The sequence below is a fragment of the Pterocles gutturalis genome, unplaced genomic scaffold (genome assembly GCF_000699245.1).
Source record: "Pterocles gutturalis isolate BGI_N339 unplaced genomic scaffold, ASM69924v1 scaffold2116, whole genome shotgun sequence".
Lineage (NCBI taxonomy): Eukaryota > Metazoa > Chordata > Aves > Pterocliformes > Pteroclidae > Pterocles > Pterocles gutturalis.
In genome coordinates, this window is record NW_010099932.1 from 1 (window position 1) to 17,944 (window position 17,944).

Sequence of the window (17,944 nt, forward strand, 5' to 3'; positions counted from 1 at the left end):
TTGCTGCTCTACTTCCTGGCGCTCTTCGTCCTGGCACGGGTGTTCGAGGCCGTGGCGTGGTACGAGAGCGGGTTTCTCGCCACGCAGCTGGTGGATCCGGTGGCTTTGAGCTTTAGGAAGCTAAGAACCATCCTGGAGTGCCGGGGCTTGGGGTACTCGGGGCTCCCCGAGAAGAAGGATGTGCGGGAGCTGGTGGAGAAGTCAGGTACGTGGAGCTCCCCCCCTCGCCCTGAGTCACGCGTGGAGGGAGGTCGCTCCCCTGCCACCACCGCGTGGGGAAGACCATCCCGGGTGACCCCCCGCATGGGCTCCGGCCGCCCTTGGGATAGAGGAGCGGGCGCTGCTTCCCACGCCTGCGGGGTGAATTTGGGGAAAGGAGATGGTTTTCCCCCACGAAGGACCGAGACACGGGAGCGGTTAAATGGAGGAACAGGGGGAAGCTCGGGGATGGTGACGTGAAAAACCTTCGTGGTGTTCTAAGCCCGAAGAGGGCTGCGCGGAGGGAAGGCCTCGGTTAGACGGGTCACCGAGCCGTGGCTGTTCCCCAGGAGTCCCGCAGGGCTGCTGGGGGAGGCTGGGGTCAGATGAGGAGGTTGGTGGTTGCACGGATGAGAGAGAATGTTGTCTAGCCGTGAAAAACGAGGAGGAAAGAATCCGAATCTATGCAGTGGGTTACTATTTACAGCGCGGGCCAGCTTGTTCCGTGTATTCCTCTCCCTCCCCATTTGCTGGTTTTATTGCAGGTATTGCTGTCAAGATGGGTCCTGAGGAAAGCGGTGATTTTATAGCTGAGGGGCAGAAGGGGTGGGTGCCGAGGGACACGGTGGTTTTATACAAGAGGAGCAGAAGTAGATCCTGTGTACAAAAGATGGCTTGGATAATGGCAGAGAGGTGTTTCGGAAGTAAGAAAAACCAGGTGAGAAAGGTGGACTTTTGAGGGTGACGAATAGTGAAGGATGAAGAGCAATGGAGATGTAAGGAATGGCAGAAGTGTCTTAAAAGTCAGGATGCTGGCCTGGAGTAGTCGGAGGGAGCTGGCCCCAAGGTCTGGGAGATGGGGTTGATAGCTGGAGTGCCAGCGAAGCAGGAGAATGTGAGCAGCTGCTGTTAAATCGATGATCGAAGGGCTGCTGATACAGGAGAGAGAGAAATCCCAGTGATCGGGATGGGCAGTGAGGGGTTTCAATGTCTGGACAGAAAAAGAGAAGGATTTGGATGAATGTAGTGGGTGCCATAACCTTAAAAATGCTAACTCTTTTAAATAATTTATATTAATGCTGGGCATTTAAATCTAATTTGCTTGTATTGTTCATTGTTTATTTATGTTGTTTCTTCAGTTTGTTGCCCCAACAGTAGAAAGCATTAGGTGATTTTACTTTTATTTCCAATCACTTTCACTCCTTGGCTGTCAGGTACTTTCATGATGTCATGATGTTTGGGTTGCAAATGCTGCAGGGAGGTGTTTAACTCCAAACAGACTGTATTAACCGACTTCTGCAAATGTCATGGAAACACTTCTCATACCAACAGGCTTTGCAGCATTTTTCCGTAATTTTTTTCTAAATTCTATGAATACTTTTGCAAAGAGTTACAGATGTAACACTTTTTTATTTTATATTTTGAAGGAAACAGCCTTTTTGGACAAGACTTAATTTCTTTAAACTTAATAAATTAGTTACTAGAATGCTAGTTGTCATTAACAGCGTTTGTAAGGATTGTGAAACAAAACACGAGAAGGAAATGAGATTACAAAGGAAACATTATCAGATGATTTTACTCCTTACGTCACTAGGATTGGAGTTATGGGAACTTTTTCCAACTTTGCAAACATAACCCAACAGCTAAATTATTCTACCAGAGATTTTTACTTGGAATGGGACAATCAACATGGTTTTTTGGTACAAAATTATTGATTGAAATTCTGAAAGTCTGTTTGAATGATTAGTGTTAAGAAGTTAGTTGCTGCAACATTACTTTCCTGAGAAATGAAAGCAAACACACATGAATTAAAATTGCTTTCAGCCACAGGCTATTGTTATTTTCAGAGAGTGAGGCTTAGATGATGTTCATTTATTCTTCTGTGTGCTCGGTACATCTGTGTAATCGGAAATGTAACATTAATGTCTTCTGTGGTCTGACAGCTGAAATCAAATTGTTCATAGTCATGTCACTAGAGATAGAATTATAATAACTTTTTAGATTAGCTCCCTTCGTACTGAAAAATTCTTTGAGCAACCATGTAGAATATAGTTAGTTCAGCTGTTACTAGAATATATGAAGCGATCTTTCTCAAGTGCCATTTTAATTGAATTTCTCTAATTGTCTCTTTTTCAGGAGACCTCATGGAAGGAGAGCTTTATTCTGCTCTCAAGGAGGAAGAGGCCTCTGAATCGGTTTCCAGTACAAACTTTAGTGGTGAAATGCACTTCTATGAGCTTGTAGAAGACACGAAAGATGGGATCTGGCTGGTACAGGTATAGAAATCTGATAATTTATTTTTATATATTTGTCACATCCAAAATATGTTTGAAAGGAGGAGTTTATGAAGGTAGTTAACTAGTAATAATAAAAGTGTATAACAGAGAGATGGTGACAAAGATAAACCACATCAGGGAGATCATAAGGAATAAATCTATTCAAAAAAAGAAGAAAGGTTGGAAGTGACAGACTTTTATAGACAGGAAGAAAAAAAACCCTGTTGTTCTGTGGCTTGCTTTTTGAAAGCCAGGTACTTTAGAACCAGAAAACAAGCAAAGCAGCACACACTTCACTACACAGACTATGCAAGTACTTGGCCCTGGTATTGTAAGAGCTTGTGTAGCATGTGAAGTGGGTGCATTAAGTGTAGATGCTCCCAGCTGGCACAGGAGAGGTGCCTCTGGTGTTGCTCTTCTGCTTTGGAAAAGCAACACCAGAGGCACCTCTCCTCTGGTTGCTCAGATCCAATCAGTTTAAGTTTGTGTTTATCTAAGGGGCTTAGAGCACTTTTAAAATCTCTCTGACCTCTTCACAAAGGCAAGATCTCAGTGTGCTTCTTCCCACGCCAGCAGGCTGCTTCTGCAGCATATTCCAGTAGCTTAAAGTTAACCTTCCCCCAAACCTTGCATGCCCTCCGATTTTAGAGTGTGCTTCCCCAGGGCTGCACGAGAATAAGAAAACATTTAGGAAAAGAAAGACTTTTGCAAACAGGATTCTGAAACAATTTATCATCCCTCTTGAGAACATAAGTAATTAAACCAAAATGTAAAAATGTTTTTCTGCATCAACTTCTCTATTGATAAGAGATTTTTTTTTAAGACGTAAGTTCCCTGCTAATCAGGGAATCAAAATTTTCCACCAGATAATTAATTGTTCAATTGACAGCTCTCCTGCCTGGTTTGTCCGGTCTTATCAAGATTTAATGACTTCCTGCTATTAGACCTGTACTGTCACCGCATCAGATCTCGCCCTAAAATAAACAACAAGAGGATAGATTACCTTCACAGTCAAAATGGCATTTATGTTTTGGGAAATATATATTTGGAGTTTATTGAATCAAAGTTTCAGGTTTAAATCATAAAGAAGGGGATTCTTCAGGCAGACAGAGAGCATTGAAAGGAAGTTTACACATCTCCAAGCTAGTTGACAAATATGAGCCTGAATATGTTATGAAAACCCCTCCCTCCTCCCCGTGCAGCTCAAAAGAGTAAAATATGGTAGCTCTCTGTTGTGTGTTGCTTGCAGAATTTTAATCGTAATATATTTTCAGCTGGCTTCATAATAGCAGATCAGATAGGCTGCGTTTTGATACTCTAGTATGATGAATGTTGTCATCATTCTGGGAATATTTGCACAGCTATTCAGTTGGTCACAATAGCTGTGGAAAAAAGAATTAGTGGAATTTACTGAATAATTTACTTGCTGAATGCTATTTGTCTGTTTCTCTGTAATAAAAACCACTAGACATGTCAAATTTCTTTTTTTCAGCCTTGCCTTTTGAGTTTTCATCACTTTTTCAATTTGCTCCCTTCCCCGCCATAACTCCTGTCTGGGTAACTCCTGCGCTAGATTCTTTGTGTCCTTTCACAGGTTTTCCCCTGTTCTTTTCTCAGACCTCATCCCTCCAAAGCTGGTTTTTATCATCGCTTCCCTGTTCTAATTCTTGATTATTCTCCTTTGCCCATTTGCTGTTACCATTAGGCATCCTGTGGAAACTTTACAGCTAATTAATCAGCTTGATGCTTTGGCAGGGGACAGTCCAAGAGTGAGGATGCCTCATTGATGGGTTTGGGGACTGCAGAGAAGGTGGGAGCATTCCCCTGCTCTGTTGTTGCTACCAGCTGGGAAGCAGAAAGGATCTCCAGCTCCTTTTCAGGGTCATGACCCTGAATCTCTGTTCCATGGGGGCTGCTGGAAATCAGTAGAGGGAGAGGAACAGTTCTGGCTCAAGCCAGCACAGCGGCTGTTGGTTGAGTTGGTTTTGGAGACTTTATGATGATGTGGGGGAGGATGGGGACTGAAGATGATTTTTATTTTCCAATGCATGTAAATTAAATTTCTGGCGTGGCACAGGCTGATAATGTGATAGCCATCACTGTCTGCAGAGAATCAAAGGAAAAAGAGGAAACAATTATTTCTTGATATGTTTGACTCAAATTCAGATGTGAATTTATCACTTAGAGCCATCAAGATGAATTCCTTGAAGAAAGTCAAAGTCTCTACACAAGGAAAGAGATAGCTTTGTTTCTTTATTTTCTGGAAATCCACATGCAAAGCATCCAGGTTCAGTTGTAATTTGTTTACCAGCATAGCTCTTCACAGGTGCCCTCTGTTTCTATGTGGAGCAGCATGTTCTCTCTCCTATTAGCTCATGATCTCATCACCTTTCTTTTTATGCCTTTCTTCTTGCTTGCCAGCTGCTGTTGTGCACTTCTTTGGCTGGCAAGAAGGATATGTGGTAGATTCTAGAGCTGCTTATCTTGTTGGTAGAGGAGTAACAGGTAATGTTCTGGCTCTGCTGTGGCTCTTGCTCTCTGGTTAGTCTCTAGAAGTCTGTCACATCCAACAATATCGTAGTCATTATGACTTTTTAAAAACACACACTAGATGATCTACAGATAAAAATCCTCTTTTAATGAAGTTGAAATCTCAATTCATGTATATTTTTATTTAAAAGCTCCCTGCTGTAACATAGCAGTAGACAGAAGTAAAGCGAGTTTTCTTCCTGGCATTGAAGCAGGAGGACAAACTTTTTGATCATGTCTGGTAGAGATGCAAAGGACATTATTACAGATATAAAATGTTGCGATCTATTCAGCACCTCAGCTTCTTGTTCAAGTGGTGTAGTCACAGAGCAAGGGATGTGCCTACAGGATTTTGTTCGTGCAGAATACCGCCAGCTAGAAGGTAAATAGTTCTCATATTGCCTGCATATCTGTGTCAATTCATTACAGAAGCTCATTTATTCTCAACCTTTGACTTAACTGACAGCTTAACTGAGCTGCTCAGTGTGTAGATCACCCCACCTCCCTTGAGAAGCTACATGTAATTTTGATGTGGTTAATTTTTGCATGCTGTGGTGGATGTAGTCTTCTCTCTTTGCCTATTTTGATCTAATTTCTCACAATCTCTTTCGCAGAAAAGCAAAACAAAAATTTTCCAGACATATTTAGTCCATATGGATGGATTCTGAACCAGTTGTGAGTTCTTAAGAAGAGCAACTATGCAGAAATTCCGTTTCATCAGCACAATGTTGAATAATAAACAGAGAGTGAGATGTCTCAGAATTAATAAAAGTACAGGCAGTCATGTAGAAATTTATTGATGTTACTGGAATAAGTGGGCTTTTTTCCATGTGATAGTTTGCAACATAGCTAGTAATTATAAAAGGGTTCTGTGAAAAGCACATGAGAAGCTTATTTAATAGACCAGGGTTCTTGAACCTTTGTATCTTTATGGATTCCTAAAAATCTTCCAGCGAGTGCAGGAAGTCTTTACAGTAAGCACAGGTTTCCTTTGCTCGTTGACCCTCTGCAGGCATGGTGGAGGAGTTCATGGATCTCCAGGGGTCTGGAGATCTCAAACTGGAAACTGCTAAAACGGAACCAGACTAACAATTCTCACATACATAAAACCTTACCAGTTCAGTAAGTTAGAAATCAGTTTTGCCTTTGGCAAAACCACAGTTTTTTCTGTTTCAAATGTCTGTACTCCTTCATGCAGAGACTGACTTGCTGAGGCTGGGCAAGGATTGACCACTCCCGAGAGAACTACCTATACATTGAATGTTGTCTCTTATTTAATAGACTTTGTTCTTCCTTATGGTTTAAAGCCTGTCACAGTGCCCTGGTGCCCAGAATTGATGAGCACTCGGAATTGTTGTCTTTGTGGCTACGCTGTAAAACCAAGTTTTGACTATTCATGCATATTCAAAATTGTGTCCTCTTGGTACGAGCAGGTGTGCCTGACACCTAGTATCCTGGCTAAACTCCAGCTTGGATAGTGCCTGAGCTTCCTTTGGCCCTTTCATTTGGATGCAGTTCTCTCTTCCTTTCTTGGCACGTATTCTTATCCCATAAAGGCTGAGAGATGCTGCCAATGCGAATATTTTTCCATCACAAAAAATAAATATAAAAAACATAGGTGCATCACTTAGGTTGGAGCTTCTGCTGCATCGTGATGATCTCACAATTCTCGCTTTCTGCCTTTTTTTAGTGTTGTTCCCATCTCTGGGGCAATGTAACAAACACAAATGGAATGACTCTTAATCAAAGCAGCAAGGCACAATGGCTGTTGAATGTGCAAAGCAGACAATTCAGCAGGGTGTTTTTCCCTTTAGTGTTACTGAGGTTACTTTAGGCTCCTGAGGCCATTAGAAGCAGTAATAACTAGTTTTAAGGGCTGATTTTAAAAATGTCCTCTTTAAAAAAGCTATCTGTAAAGGGTGTTCAGGTTCTGTGGGAAGTTATCCTTGCGTATACTGTGGTCTGCAAAGTACTCAGGTTGCTGCAAGTTGTTGGGAGTGGAGGCAACTTGTGAAGAGTGTTGTTTTTGTTCCAGACAGTATACCTGGTCTTGTGCATGGTACATTGCAGGGATTATTCCCCATTAAAAAAATACCAGCTAATCCTATTTTATTATCTTTGCTATGAGGATATGTGTAAGCTCTTTCCCCCATCACACTGTAATTCTTCTTATGCATCAAATGGTCAGTACGTTTCTTTCCTCTGTGTATCTTAACCATAGGAGAAAGCAGAGAAAATAATTGACGGAGCTAAAATTAGTTAAAATAATGAGAGCTGAAATGCCATGAAGTGTTGTTTGTTCTGCATTTGTCAATCTCTTTCATTCTCATGCCTTGTGATATTTGAACGTTTTTAGTTGTGAGTGAACTTCAAAACTTACTGAGACCAAATCTTGTCAGTGATCTGTTTTGAAATCTCTACATACCTGTCTAAAAGGGTTGAACGATATCTGGTTTTAATGAACAAAAAAATCGGAGAATGCTCAAATAAGGTTACTATCATGTTGTGCACATGTGCTGCTGGAGTACCAGAGAAGGAATCTGTCGTTGCATATCGCATTTCTACAGCAAACTCTTTAACATCAGCAGTGTTTCCTTGAGCCACTTTGATTTCTGTCCCATCTTTTACTGGTATTTTGAGACTGTCCCTTTCATAAAATAATTTTTTAAAATCCTTAGTGATAACTGGCAAATTAAGGAGCAACTTCATCCATGACAGTTATGAAGTAGATATTGCAATATCTAGGCATCTACCTGAGACACTTTTAGATTAAGCAAGGGAGGCAAAGTGTCTTGCTGACACTGTCCTGTTTTTTTTTCAAGAGTTTATATCTTCTGGTCTCTGGGGGTATTTGTACTTAAAGTCTATTTGTTTCTTTAATGTCATAACTATGACTATTTTAACTTAAAGATCAAAATTATTCTATTAATAGCATTGTCAGTTGGCCTCTTCTGGGACAGTTCTGTCTAATTTAAAGTCAGGAGAGCTCTTCCAATGCGAAAGCTACCTGTGCAAATGCCTGTTGAAACCATCAGGATTTTGATGATTTCAGTATTATATGTCCCTGGACGAATTCTGTTTTAACTTTGGTTTCTGTGGTATCTGGAAGCCACCATTTTAGGAATTTTTTTTCCTATTTATGGAAACTAAAGAAAGAAAACTTAATCAGAACATGTAGAAATAAAGGAGATTTCCAATCCCCTCTTTCCATTTCTACTTTGCACATCTTGGCGGCATAGCTCTCCTGCAGTATTTCAGTGGTGTTGATTGAGAATCTCCTGACCTTTTGCGATATGGTGTGGTCCTCCCAAATTCACAGATGAAGTACAAAGAAACTTATGTCTGAGACTTCAGAGGAAGTTTGTGGATGGATGCCCAGTGAGAGCCTGGCCTTCTCTCTGGTTTCTTCTTCCCCTAGAGAAGCTGGTAATTCATATATAGAGGAAAGAGGGGAATTCAGACGCTGCAGTTAGAGCCAGTCCTCTGGCCTGGGCTAGGGTAGATTAGGCAGCAGATCTATTCTGTGATGTGGGATTGTTAAATAGCAGGGTTACTTTGATAGTATTGGATTCTCTTAGCCCATTAAGATGATTAGTGGATTAATTGGGTTATCCTCATGGTCTTATTTGTCACTCTGGCATATGATATGTTGCATGTTGTGAACATAGGTAATCATGAGAAAAGCTCGAAGGGCTTGTGTTCCTCTAAATGTGGTGTTTGTTTTGCAGCTGTGCTAGCTGATCTCATACCTTCTTCTAGGAGCTTTATTTCTTTAAAATGAGATGGAGTGTATGACTGAAAGGGACCTTCTTGATGAGCAAGTTCAGCTCTCTGCTAGACTGTGGAATGTGTGTTTCTAAAATATCTTGCTGTCTCTCTTAAATCGTAAGTTATCTGAGTGTAATACTCATATTGATTGTTCTCTTTTTGGAAACATGTATCTGACTTCTGACCTAAGCATATTCATGGATAATTTGTTCCTGTTGCACTTAAATCGACATCGCCCTTTAGCTTCACTGACTCCTGGTGTCTGCCCCACAACTCCCAGTATATGAGCTCAATCAACCAGTTTGTTTTGTCGTGCATAATCTATCCTGGGCTTTGCTTGTTTCACAGTTAATATTGATGGCTCAGTTCCTTTTGCATCAACTAATAGACCCAGGCTTTTCCTCCCGTGGCTGTTTCTAACTGATGAACTCTGAGTGTCCTGTTCATTATTGAATTCAATTTCATTTCTGACACTCCGCATTACAAGATTTGTGCAGTTCTTCCTGTACGGCATTATAATCCTCTTCTGTACATAGACGTGCTTCCCAGTTTTATGTCATCTACAAATGGCTCTGGGAGACTTCGAGTTTCTGCAGGAAGAGCATTAATAGGAATATTTGCTGAACTGAGCTCTAAGGTAAATCTATTAACAAGTCTGTTTGCACCTTTCTGACATTTTGATGTTTTCTTGCCTTAGCCAATTTCTTACTCAATTTAAAACTATTTTTTAAACTCATTATAAGAATTTATCTCCAGTTCTCCTGAAAATTTTCCATGGGCCACAGTACTAGATGCCCTGCCAAAGTACAGAAAGGATAATACATTCTGTTTCTCTTGAAACTCGGTTCTTTTCCTCTAGAAAGAGATGGATTTTTAACTCTCAATTTAATCAGGAATAAAACAGCTTTAGTAATTCCATGCTGGAAGGGGCTATAAAACTCAACCATCCCTGGAACTTTAAAATTTGTTCTACAGTTTTGCATATCGTTGAGATCAAACTCGTGGGATAATTTTTTTTCATGTGCTCCTAAATATAGTTACTAACTTTTTATTCTCCTGTCAAAATGTAAAATAGTCTGACAGGGGTTTTGTAAGAAATCTTTGCAGGTTCATGTGTAATTTTGTGTGCTCATTGTATTACAGTTCTGAGATGGAGATTACCTGCTTACTCTGATTTAAGTGCATTAAGTTATTTTGAGTTTTGTTTCCATCTTCAGGTGATGGTCTGTTCCCATAAACTTGCTAACCTGTCCATGGCCAGCCAGCTCCTCTTCCCTGAAAGCTGAGTCAGAGCATTATTTCATTTAAAAAAAGAAAATTATCTTACTTTTCTATCCTGTCTTTATTGTATGGTGATCCTGCTGCTTTTCTCCCTGTTCTATTCTTATTCATATGACTGAAAAACCTTTTCGTGCAGCTTGTGGTATTCTTTGTATGGTCTAACTTGAATTGCTCATTTTTCCTTACTTTTTTTTTTTTTTTTTTATTTCTCACATATCTTTCTTTGCTAGCTCTTCCTTTTGACCTTTTGTCATTCCTTGTAGTTTCTCATACTATTTCTAACATCTTTTTGGAAGCTCTTGCTAGGAAGAAGTGCAGGACTTGACAACTTCTTTTTCCCCCTTGCTTAAAATAGAAAATCCTGATAGCTTTAACACCTCAGACTTGAAGAATTTCCAGGCCTCTTCTGCATTCAGTTCCTCGTCTCCTCAGTCACAGGTTTTTAAGCTGAATTTCTGAGCTCATCAAAATTCACATTTAAATAAAATCTGTTACAAGTGTTTGCAAGTTATCTTTAATTTAAACTGAATTACATTGTAATTGCTTAACCTGCAGCATTTTCTCAGGCTCCTTCATCTACAGAGATGATGCCTGCTTTCCAAAATACAAAATATAAATGGTCTCTGTGTGGTGAACTCCCAGTGTTGTGAGTGGGTGTTGTCTGCAAGGAGCAGCTGCAATGGACATGTTTATTTGTTTTGGTTTTTTTTTTTTCCTTGCCATAATGACATAAAAAAAGTATAAGCCCAAGAAATTTTACAAAGCTTCAGTGTGTAAAACCATAGGAGGGTTCTCTCTTATCTAGTTACAAAATACAAACTACTAGTTCTCTTGCTGTCCTACAGCGTAAATAACTTTCCCTAAGAGGAAAGACTTTTTAATAGGAAGGGAAATAAACTGATATTAAAAAATCCACCAGTAAAAACAGCCAGATGACAGCAAAACATCCTCGTGACTGTGTTAGCAATGACTCTGCTTCTCTTGATGCTAAAACTGAATATTGCAATATCAGACAGAAGAAACAGCTGAGCAGGATCGGTTCTCCTGCATCCAACATTAGCATATTCTCAACAACTGTGCTAGGCTTTTTCAGAGCATGCACACAGAATTTTGGAAGCAACCAATCTCTTAGTAATTGTACCAAAGAATTTGGTACACCAGTTACCAACTTCATAATAAAATGTAGTGATTCCGTACTATGTTGGATGCATTTATGACGCCACAGTAGCTGGTTGTCTCAGTGCTTGAAGGTTCTGTTTAGCTAATCAAAAAGGCTTTTCTATGTGATGTGTGTGTTTTGAGAATAACTTGAAGGATTCTTATCTAGATGTTCACCTGTGGTTTTATTTGAACGTGTTGGGCTCAGTGGAATGGGAGTGTAATCTGTAACTTCAGGGTGACTTTGTTTCCCAAGGTAGAATGTTCTGCTCAGTGAATTCTCTGATGTTTAGTTTTGGTGAGGATGCTACTTACCACAAAGCAGGATAGGTTTTTTTGAGTCTCAAAGGCCAGATGCACTTTCCAGCTCTGTGTCTCAGCCTGTAGACAGAGAACTGTTAATCATGGTGACAACCTAACTTCCAGAGGAAAGCTGACATTTCAGGTTATTAAGTCAGACAATGATTGGGAGAAGTTTAATGGTGGGTAAGCAAATACCTAACAAATGGAAGTTTCAAATCTTAATTTAAAAAAGTATTTTAAGTGGTTGCCAGTCAGCCTGCAGAAGCATGTGAGGCATTTCTAAAATAGAAACTGCGATGGCTCATGGAGTAATGCATGATCAGTCATGTCATTCAAAATTACCTGTCAGCTGCACGCAGGCAGGTTTTTCTTTTTTTTTTTTCATTATTTTTTCCCCCTCTCTTGCCTCTCTCATGTCTCTCCCCTCTGTTTTTCTGGGGTTTTTTTAATTTTTCTTTTTACTTTTTTTCCTTCCTGTGCAGTTTTAAGTCAGAGGACGAGTGCTTGTTCTTTGTCATTTTTGTCTGCAGAAGCTTACATCTAGGTAACCTGAAGTACTACTTTAATATCTTAGGTTAGAACAAATCAGACCTTGGGATGTATCCCAGTGAATTATCCTCCTGAAACGGCAGATAGGATGTTGGAGTTGGTGGAGCAGTCATGTGAAGTTACAGAGTGAGTCACTGGCAGATCTGGAAGGAGTCAAGATTTTTAGGCATTATCTGGGAGTTCAATCACTCGTTTCTACTGCTTAGAAGCAGTTGTTGGCAGTCTGACCTGATACCAGGTACATACGTTCTAACCCATTTTACTTGCTCCTAAACAACGTTTCTTTGGTATGTTGTAACTTTTGGTGGAGAATAGTAATAAACTACATGGACTTTTTTTACTGCAAGGAAGATGAGCCTGCTGCACCCTCTTCCTTTCTCCCCGGTACAAACTGGTTAATGACGGTTTTTTATTTTCCCAAGTTTTTCATTAACTAACACTGATTTTAGTATCTTCACGGGTACTTAAAATTATGGTGCACTGTTGTATTTCTACAGAAACTCTATTTCTGGCCTAGAGCTTCGCTCTCCAAAGACAGTGTGACTACCAGCTGTATATACATGTTGTATGTTTTAGGAGAAGGGGAAAACAGTATCAAGGGTTACTAGATCTCTTGTTTTCATGAAACTTGCTTTTTATTTCGGGAAGCAAACTTACTGTGGTACTAAATTATTATTTCCTTTTGGCAATAGGTCATAGCAAATGACAGAAGCCCGCTGGTGGGTAAAGTCCACTGGGAGAAAATGGTGAAGAAAGTATCAAGATTCGGCATACGTACAGGCACTTTTAACTGTTCCAGTGACCCCAGGTATATTCTTAAAGGATTATCTAAATCCCAAGAATATTTTAAGGCTCAGCTGTGTTCGGGCAGCCAGGCTTGCTGTGTTGTAAAAGTAGCTGTGACAGAAGATGGCTTTATTCATGTTTTTATCTCTACTAAAGTCTGTTCAGAATTCTCCATTACATTATTTATCGGCATCATAAAACAGATCTCCAGCCTCCTAAAGCACCATGTGGGAAATACCTGACAAGACTATGTGGAGTGTAACACAGAAATGGAAGGGAATGAATAGAAGAATCTGGCCTTACAGTCCGGGCATCTGGGGACAAGAACTGTGCTTGCTTAGGACAAAGCTGAATGTATATATAGCCCATATAAAAGAACTCTATCAGTTGTAGAGTTGTTCTATTGCCATCTGGAAAGCAGAAACACAGGTTAGCATGAACCTAGCAAACAGTGCCTGCTTTTGTCAGTTACTGACAAATCCTGTTCCTGACAAATGTGTGTACGTTTATATAAAAACTTGCATACGCCCTTTGACAACATACAGCGTGCTGTGCGAGATTCACTGCTGTTTGCATATGATTTCAAACAAGGAAGAAGAGCAGAGCCAAAGAAGCTATTAATAATTCAGTGCTGTTGTAAAAAGAAATTTAACAATTTGTTGGAAGCATTTGCTTCACGTGACGGGAAACTTTGTCTAGAAATCGAGTGGTATGTAGGGATATGCACATGTCTTACGCAGCTTAAGTCCTCCATGTTTACAGAAATCTCAAAGTTAATAAAAGAAAATTCTTAGACTTTGCAGTGCTTATGCAAAATAATCTTGCATAATCAAAACACTGATAGTTGAACATCTTAAAAATTTGGCAGTGTTTATCTTTGCATAGCTCCTAACTAGTCGTAATGTTATGATCAAATATTATGTTTTAATTTTTTTTCTTAATACAAGAAATGTTTTGTTGAGTAAAGCCTTGTGAATAGTTTTCGTTGGGTTGAAGCCAAAATTCAGAAGAACACGCTGCTACAATAGTCAGGATACCTCTATTAGTAGGATAATATGGCTCCTCCTAAAAATGTTACATTCAGATTCCCAAGATGGGGAGTTGTAATTGTCTAAATATATGTTGATAGACCAAAACCAGAGAGGATGTAGGTAAGATGGCTAGTGAATGAGGCTGGTGGCCCCTGCAGGATTTTCAGAGACAGTTTGCATGCCTGTTGGCTCTGTGATGTTCTTATTGTTGAAACTTGCCAGGCATTTCCTAAAAGGAGGACTAAAAAATTGGGTGGTATAATGACACTGATACAAAAGATGCATGAGAGAAGGGATCTTCTGAGTCATCAGACTCATCTCATAGTTACTGGGGTCTGGACCATGAGTCAGGGTTCAGCCTTGAAGAGCCTCTTCTTCTAGGTATGGATTTGGAGTTTGTCCCAATCTCAGCACTCTGCCTGCCAGACGGAAGAGGGTTCTTTTAGCCCAAATCATCCAGCAACATGTGTCTGCTTCCTCCTCCGCCAGTCTTGTGGCGAGCTCTCTCACCAGACTTCTTAGCCTGTCTGCATCCTTCCAAAATGGCCCCAGTAGGAAGCAGATGCTTGTCAGCTTCATTAAAGCAACTCCAAACAGACCAGTGTCTTGTTAACTTCACCCCACGGCTGCCTGGCAAAGCTAGGATGGAAGGATGCACTGGGAAAGTTATCTGCAGGCTCAGGAGAGCTGTGGGACGTTGAGTTAATGCTGTAGTGGTTATCTTCTTGGCTGGAAGGCCAAGGAAAAGTAGCTTCTAGTACTAAAGCTTTAGAGTGAAAGAGAAGAGTCAGCTTGCGTATTTTTCAAAACCAGTTCCAAAGCATGAATGACTGTATGGCCTCGTTTACTATAATGACCTGTGAAAATTAACACTATTCCTTTTCCTGTTTCATGAATACATATGTCTAGAACATTTCTGTAAGATAGATAGCAAATGTATTGCAGGAAAAAAATACCCTTTGCCAGCGAATATTGGGTGCCCATGTTTCCTATGTATGTAAAGACTCCCAGGTGCTCAGCATGTCTCATTTTTGGGCTTATAACAGAAATTTAAGAACTGCAGCTCCAGGGGTATGAAACTCTGTAATCTAACTGCCATTTTCTTTGTAGATACTGCAGGAGGAGAGGCTGGCTGAAATCCACCCTCATTATGTCGGTTCCACAAACCAGTACCTCCAAGGGAAAAGTAATGCTGAAGGAATACAGTGGGCGCAAAATCGAAGTGGAGCACATTTTCAAATGGATCACAGCCCATGCTGCTTCTCGGATCAAAACCATCTACAACTCTGAACATTTAAAAGAAGAATGGAACAAAAGTGACCAGTATCGTGTAAAAATATACCTGTTTGCCAACCTCGACCAGCCTCCAGCGTTCTTCTCTGCACTAAGTGTAAAGTTTACTGGAAGAGTAGAGTTTATTTTTGTGAATGTTGAAAACTGGGACAATAAAAGTTACATGGCAGAAATTGGTATCTACAAGACACCATCGTACATACTTAGGACTCCCGAGGGGATTTACAGGTATGGAAATAACACTGGTGAATTTATATCACTACGTGCCATGGATACCTTTTTGCGCTCGTTACAACCAGAAGTTAATGATTTATTTGTTTTAAGCTTAGTTTTGGTTAATCTGATGGCTTGGATGGACCTGTTTATTACACAAGGTGCTACTATAAAGCGTTTTGTGGTTCTTATAAGCACTTTAGGGACGTATAATTCATTATTAATTATTTCCTGGCTACCCGTGTTAGGTTTTTTGCAACTACCCTACTTAGACAGCTTTTATGAGTACAGTTTAAAACTCTTCAGGTACTCTAACACAACTACTTTGGCTTCTTGGGTAAGAGCCGATTGGATGTTCTACTCTTCACATCCAGCTCTCTTCCTCAGCACGTACCTTGGTCATGGTTTACTAATTGATTACTTTGAGAAGAAGAGAAGACGCAATAACAACACCGATGAAGTAAATGCTAATAATCTGGAGTGGCTGTCGAGCCTGTGGGACTGGTACACCAGCTACCTGTTTCATCCTATTGCTTCTTTTCAACACTTCCCTTTTGACTCAGATTGGGATGAAGACCCGGATTTGTTCTTAGAGCGGTTGGCCTTCCCCGATCTCTGGCTTCACCCTCTGATACCAACTGATTACATAAAAAACTTACCCATGTGGAGGTTTAAATGCCTCGGCGTCCATTCTGATGAGGAAATGCTGGAGAACTTTCAAGACAGCGAAAGTGACTCTGACAGTGAAAACAGAGAGGTTTTCAGTAGTGAAAAAGAAGTCTTGGAGGACGATGAGCTAAACACATTTCATAGGCGCAGTGAAGGAGAGCCTCGGTGTGGTGCTGAGACCTGTTCGTGTGCCTATAAATATTATCATCACAAGCCGTATGAACGGAAAGCAAGATCCTACGGCTCGTACAGCACCGCAGGTGACGTGGAGCCAGATTGGTCAGCCTGGCCCTCTGAGATGTTGCACTGTACAGAATGTGTTGTATGTCTAGAAAATTTTGCAAACGGTTGCCTGCTCATGGGTTTGCCGTGCGGCCACGTATTCCACCAGAATTGCATTGTGATGTGGCTGGCCGGGGGGCGACACTGCTGCCCCGTCTGCAGGTGGGCTTCGTACAAAAAAAAGCAGCCATACACACATCCGCAGCCTTTGTCAAATGATCCCCCATCGTAGCTGTGTGCTGATGTCCTTTGTAAGCTTTCAGGATATTACTGCTTGCCTTTTAAATGTTAGTCACTTAAAATATTATGTGGTTTGAAATTTTAGTTTAAATGTTAGTGCAGTGAACTAAAATATACATGATGCTAACATTAATGACAGAATCATTTGGTTGCCTTGTATGTTGAACTGAACGCATACTTATCGTACAATAACTTTTTCTTTTCAACATCTGGAAACTTGATGCTGTTTTTGTAAGCACAAAAATCAAGCCTACAACAGAAGCGTGTTCCAGCAAACGTTTACAAGTTAGGATGTGCGTGAAATTGAAATTCTAATCGGAGACAATTGCTTAATTTAAGTGTTTCTTATTTTAGAGTCTGTTCGGCACATCTTTGTTGAGTATGTTGTAAGACAGTACCATTTAAAAAGAAATCAGTGAAATAAATTATTTTAAAAGGAGATTTGTAATGTTAATTGTTTTGATAAATATTTTGTGTGTATGGTTACAGATGTCTTGCTGGCCTGATTTATCTGTGAAGACAATAAAAATATAACACAACTTTTGTGACTAATAAATAATCTCCAAATGATGCAGGAATTCATTGCTCCAGTGTTAGCCACTGGCCAAGTGAAGGTGGTGGTGTTTCACTGGGAGCTACTTCCTTCCCAAGTCCTCTGCATTGAGGTGCTTCTCTGCTTGACCAGTGGTTTTCCAGTTAATTACAAACTGCTTTATCAGGCAGAGACCCTCTTCTACTGGCTGTCTCTCCAGCACCCTCACCTGCAGACATCTAGGAAGACATTAGGGTAGCCCCTCTACAGCCTCCAAGTGAACCATCGTGAAGTAGCAGAATATTGTCATGCAATGACAAAAGTGGCTTGTAAATGTAAAAATTGTCAGATTCCAACTGCTGGTATTTTGAAGTGATTTCTGATTTCTTGGAGAAGAGTGATAGTTGTTTGATGCCATAAAAAATTCAGCCTATTTGTTTCTTTATATTTCAATATGAAGCTGTGGTTTTGGTTGTACCTTTGAGAAATCATCTGGTTGAAAATCCAGAGAGGAAATGTTGGTTGGAAAGAAAAAAAGAAAGTTTGGGGAGGGAAGCATGAGATGATGTAAGTAGAAGAAAAGGCTAAACCAGAAAGGTGTTTTCAGTTTTCTTGTTTAGTTTCCCTCCTTGTTCTTGCCCATGTGGTATGAAAGGAGAATAATTAAATGAAGATGATAATAGGAAATGTAAACAGAGGGTTGAGAGGCTGGTGCTCACAAAGCTGTCTGGCATTGTTTTATCTGCCCAGGGTACCTGAGCACTATCTTTTTTCATAACAAGTGTTTCATGCCTTCAGTTACCAGGTGTCCTCCCAAGAGGATATTCTTCTAATTA

At 40.3% G+C, this 17,944-nt stretch overlaps 1 protein-coding gene across 1 annotated transcript; it reads left to right on the forward strand.

The window, feature by feature from the left end:
• Positions 1 to 6: 6 nt before the first annotated feature.
• On the forward strand, positions 7 to 17,015 carry RNF103 (ring finger protein 103; the record flags this gene model as incomplete). The annotated part of the gene is made up of 4 exons (XM_010077618.1): positions 7 to 205; positions 2,335 to 2,474; positions 12,755 to 12,870; positions 14,990 to 17,015. Coding segments are annotated over 4 exons (2,034 nt in total), but the record flags the coding sequence as incomplete, so codon positions are not given.
• Positions 17,016 to 17,944: the final 929 nt, after the last annotated feature.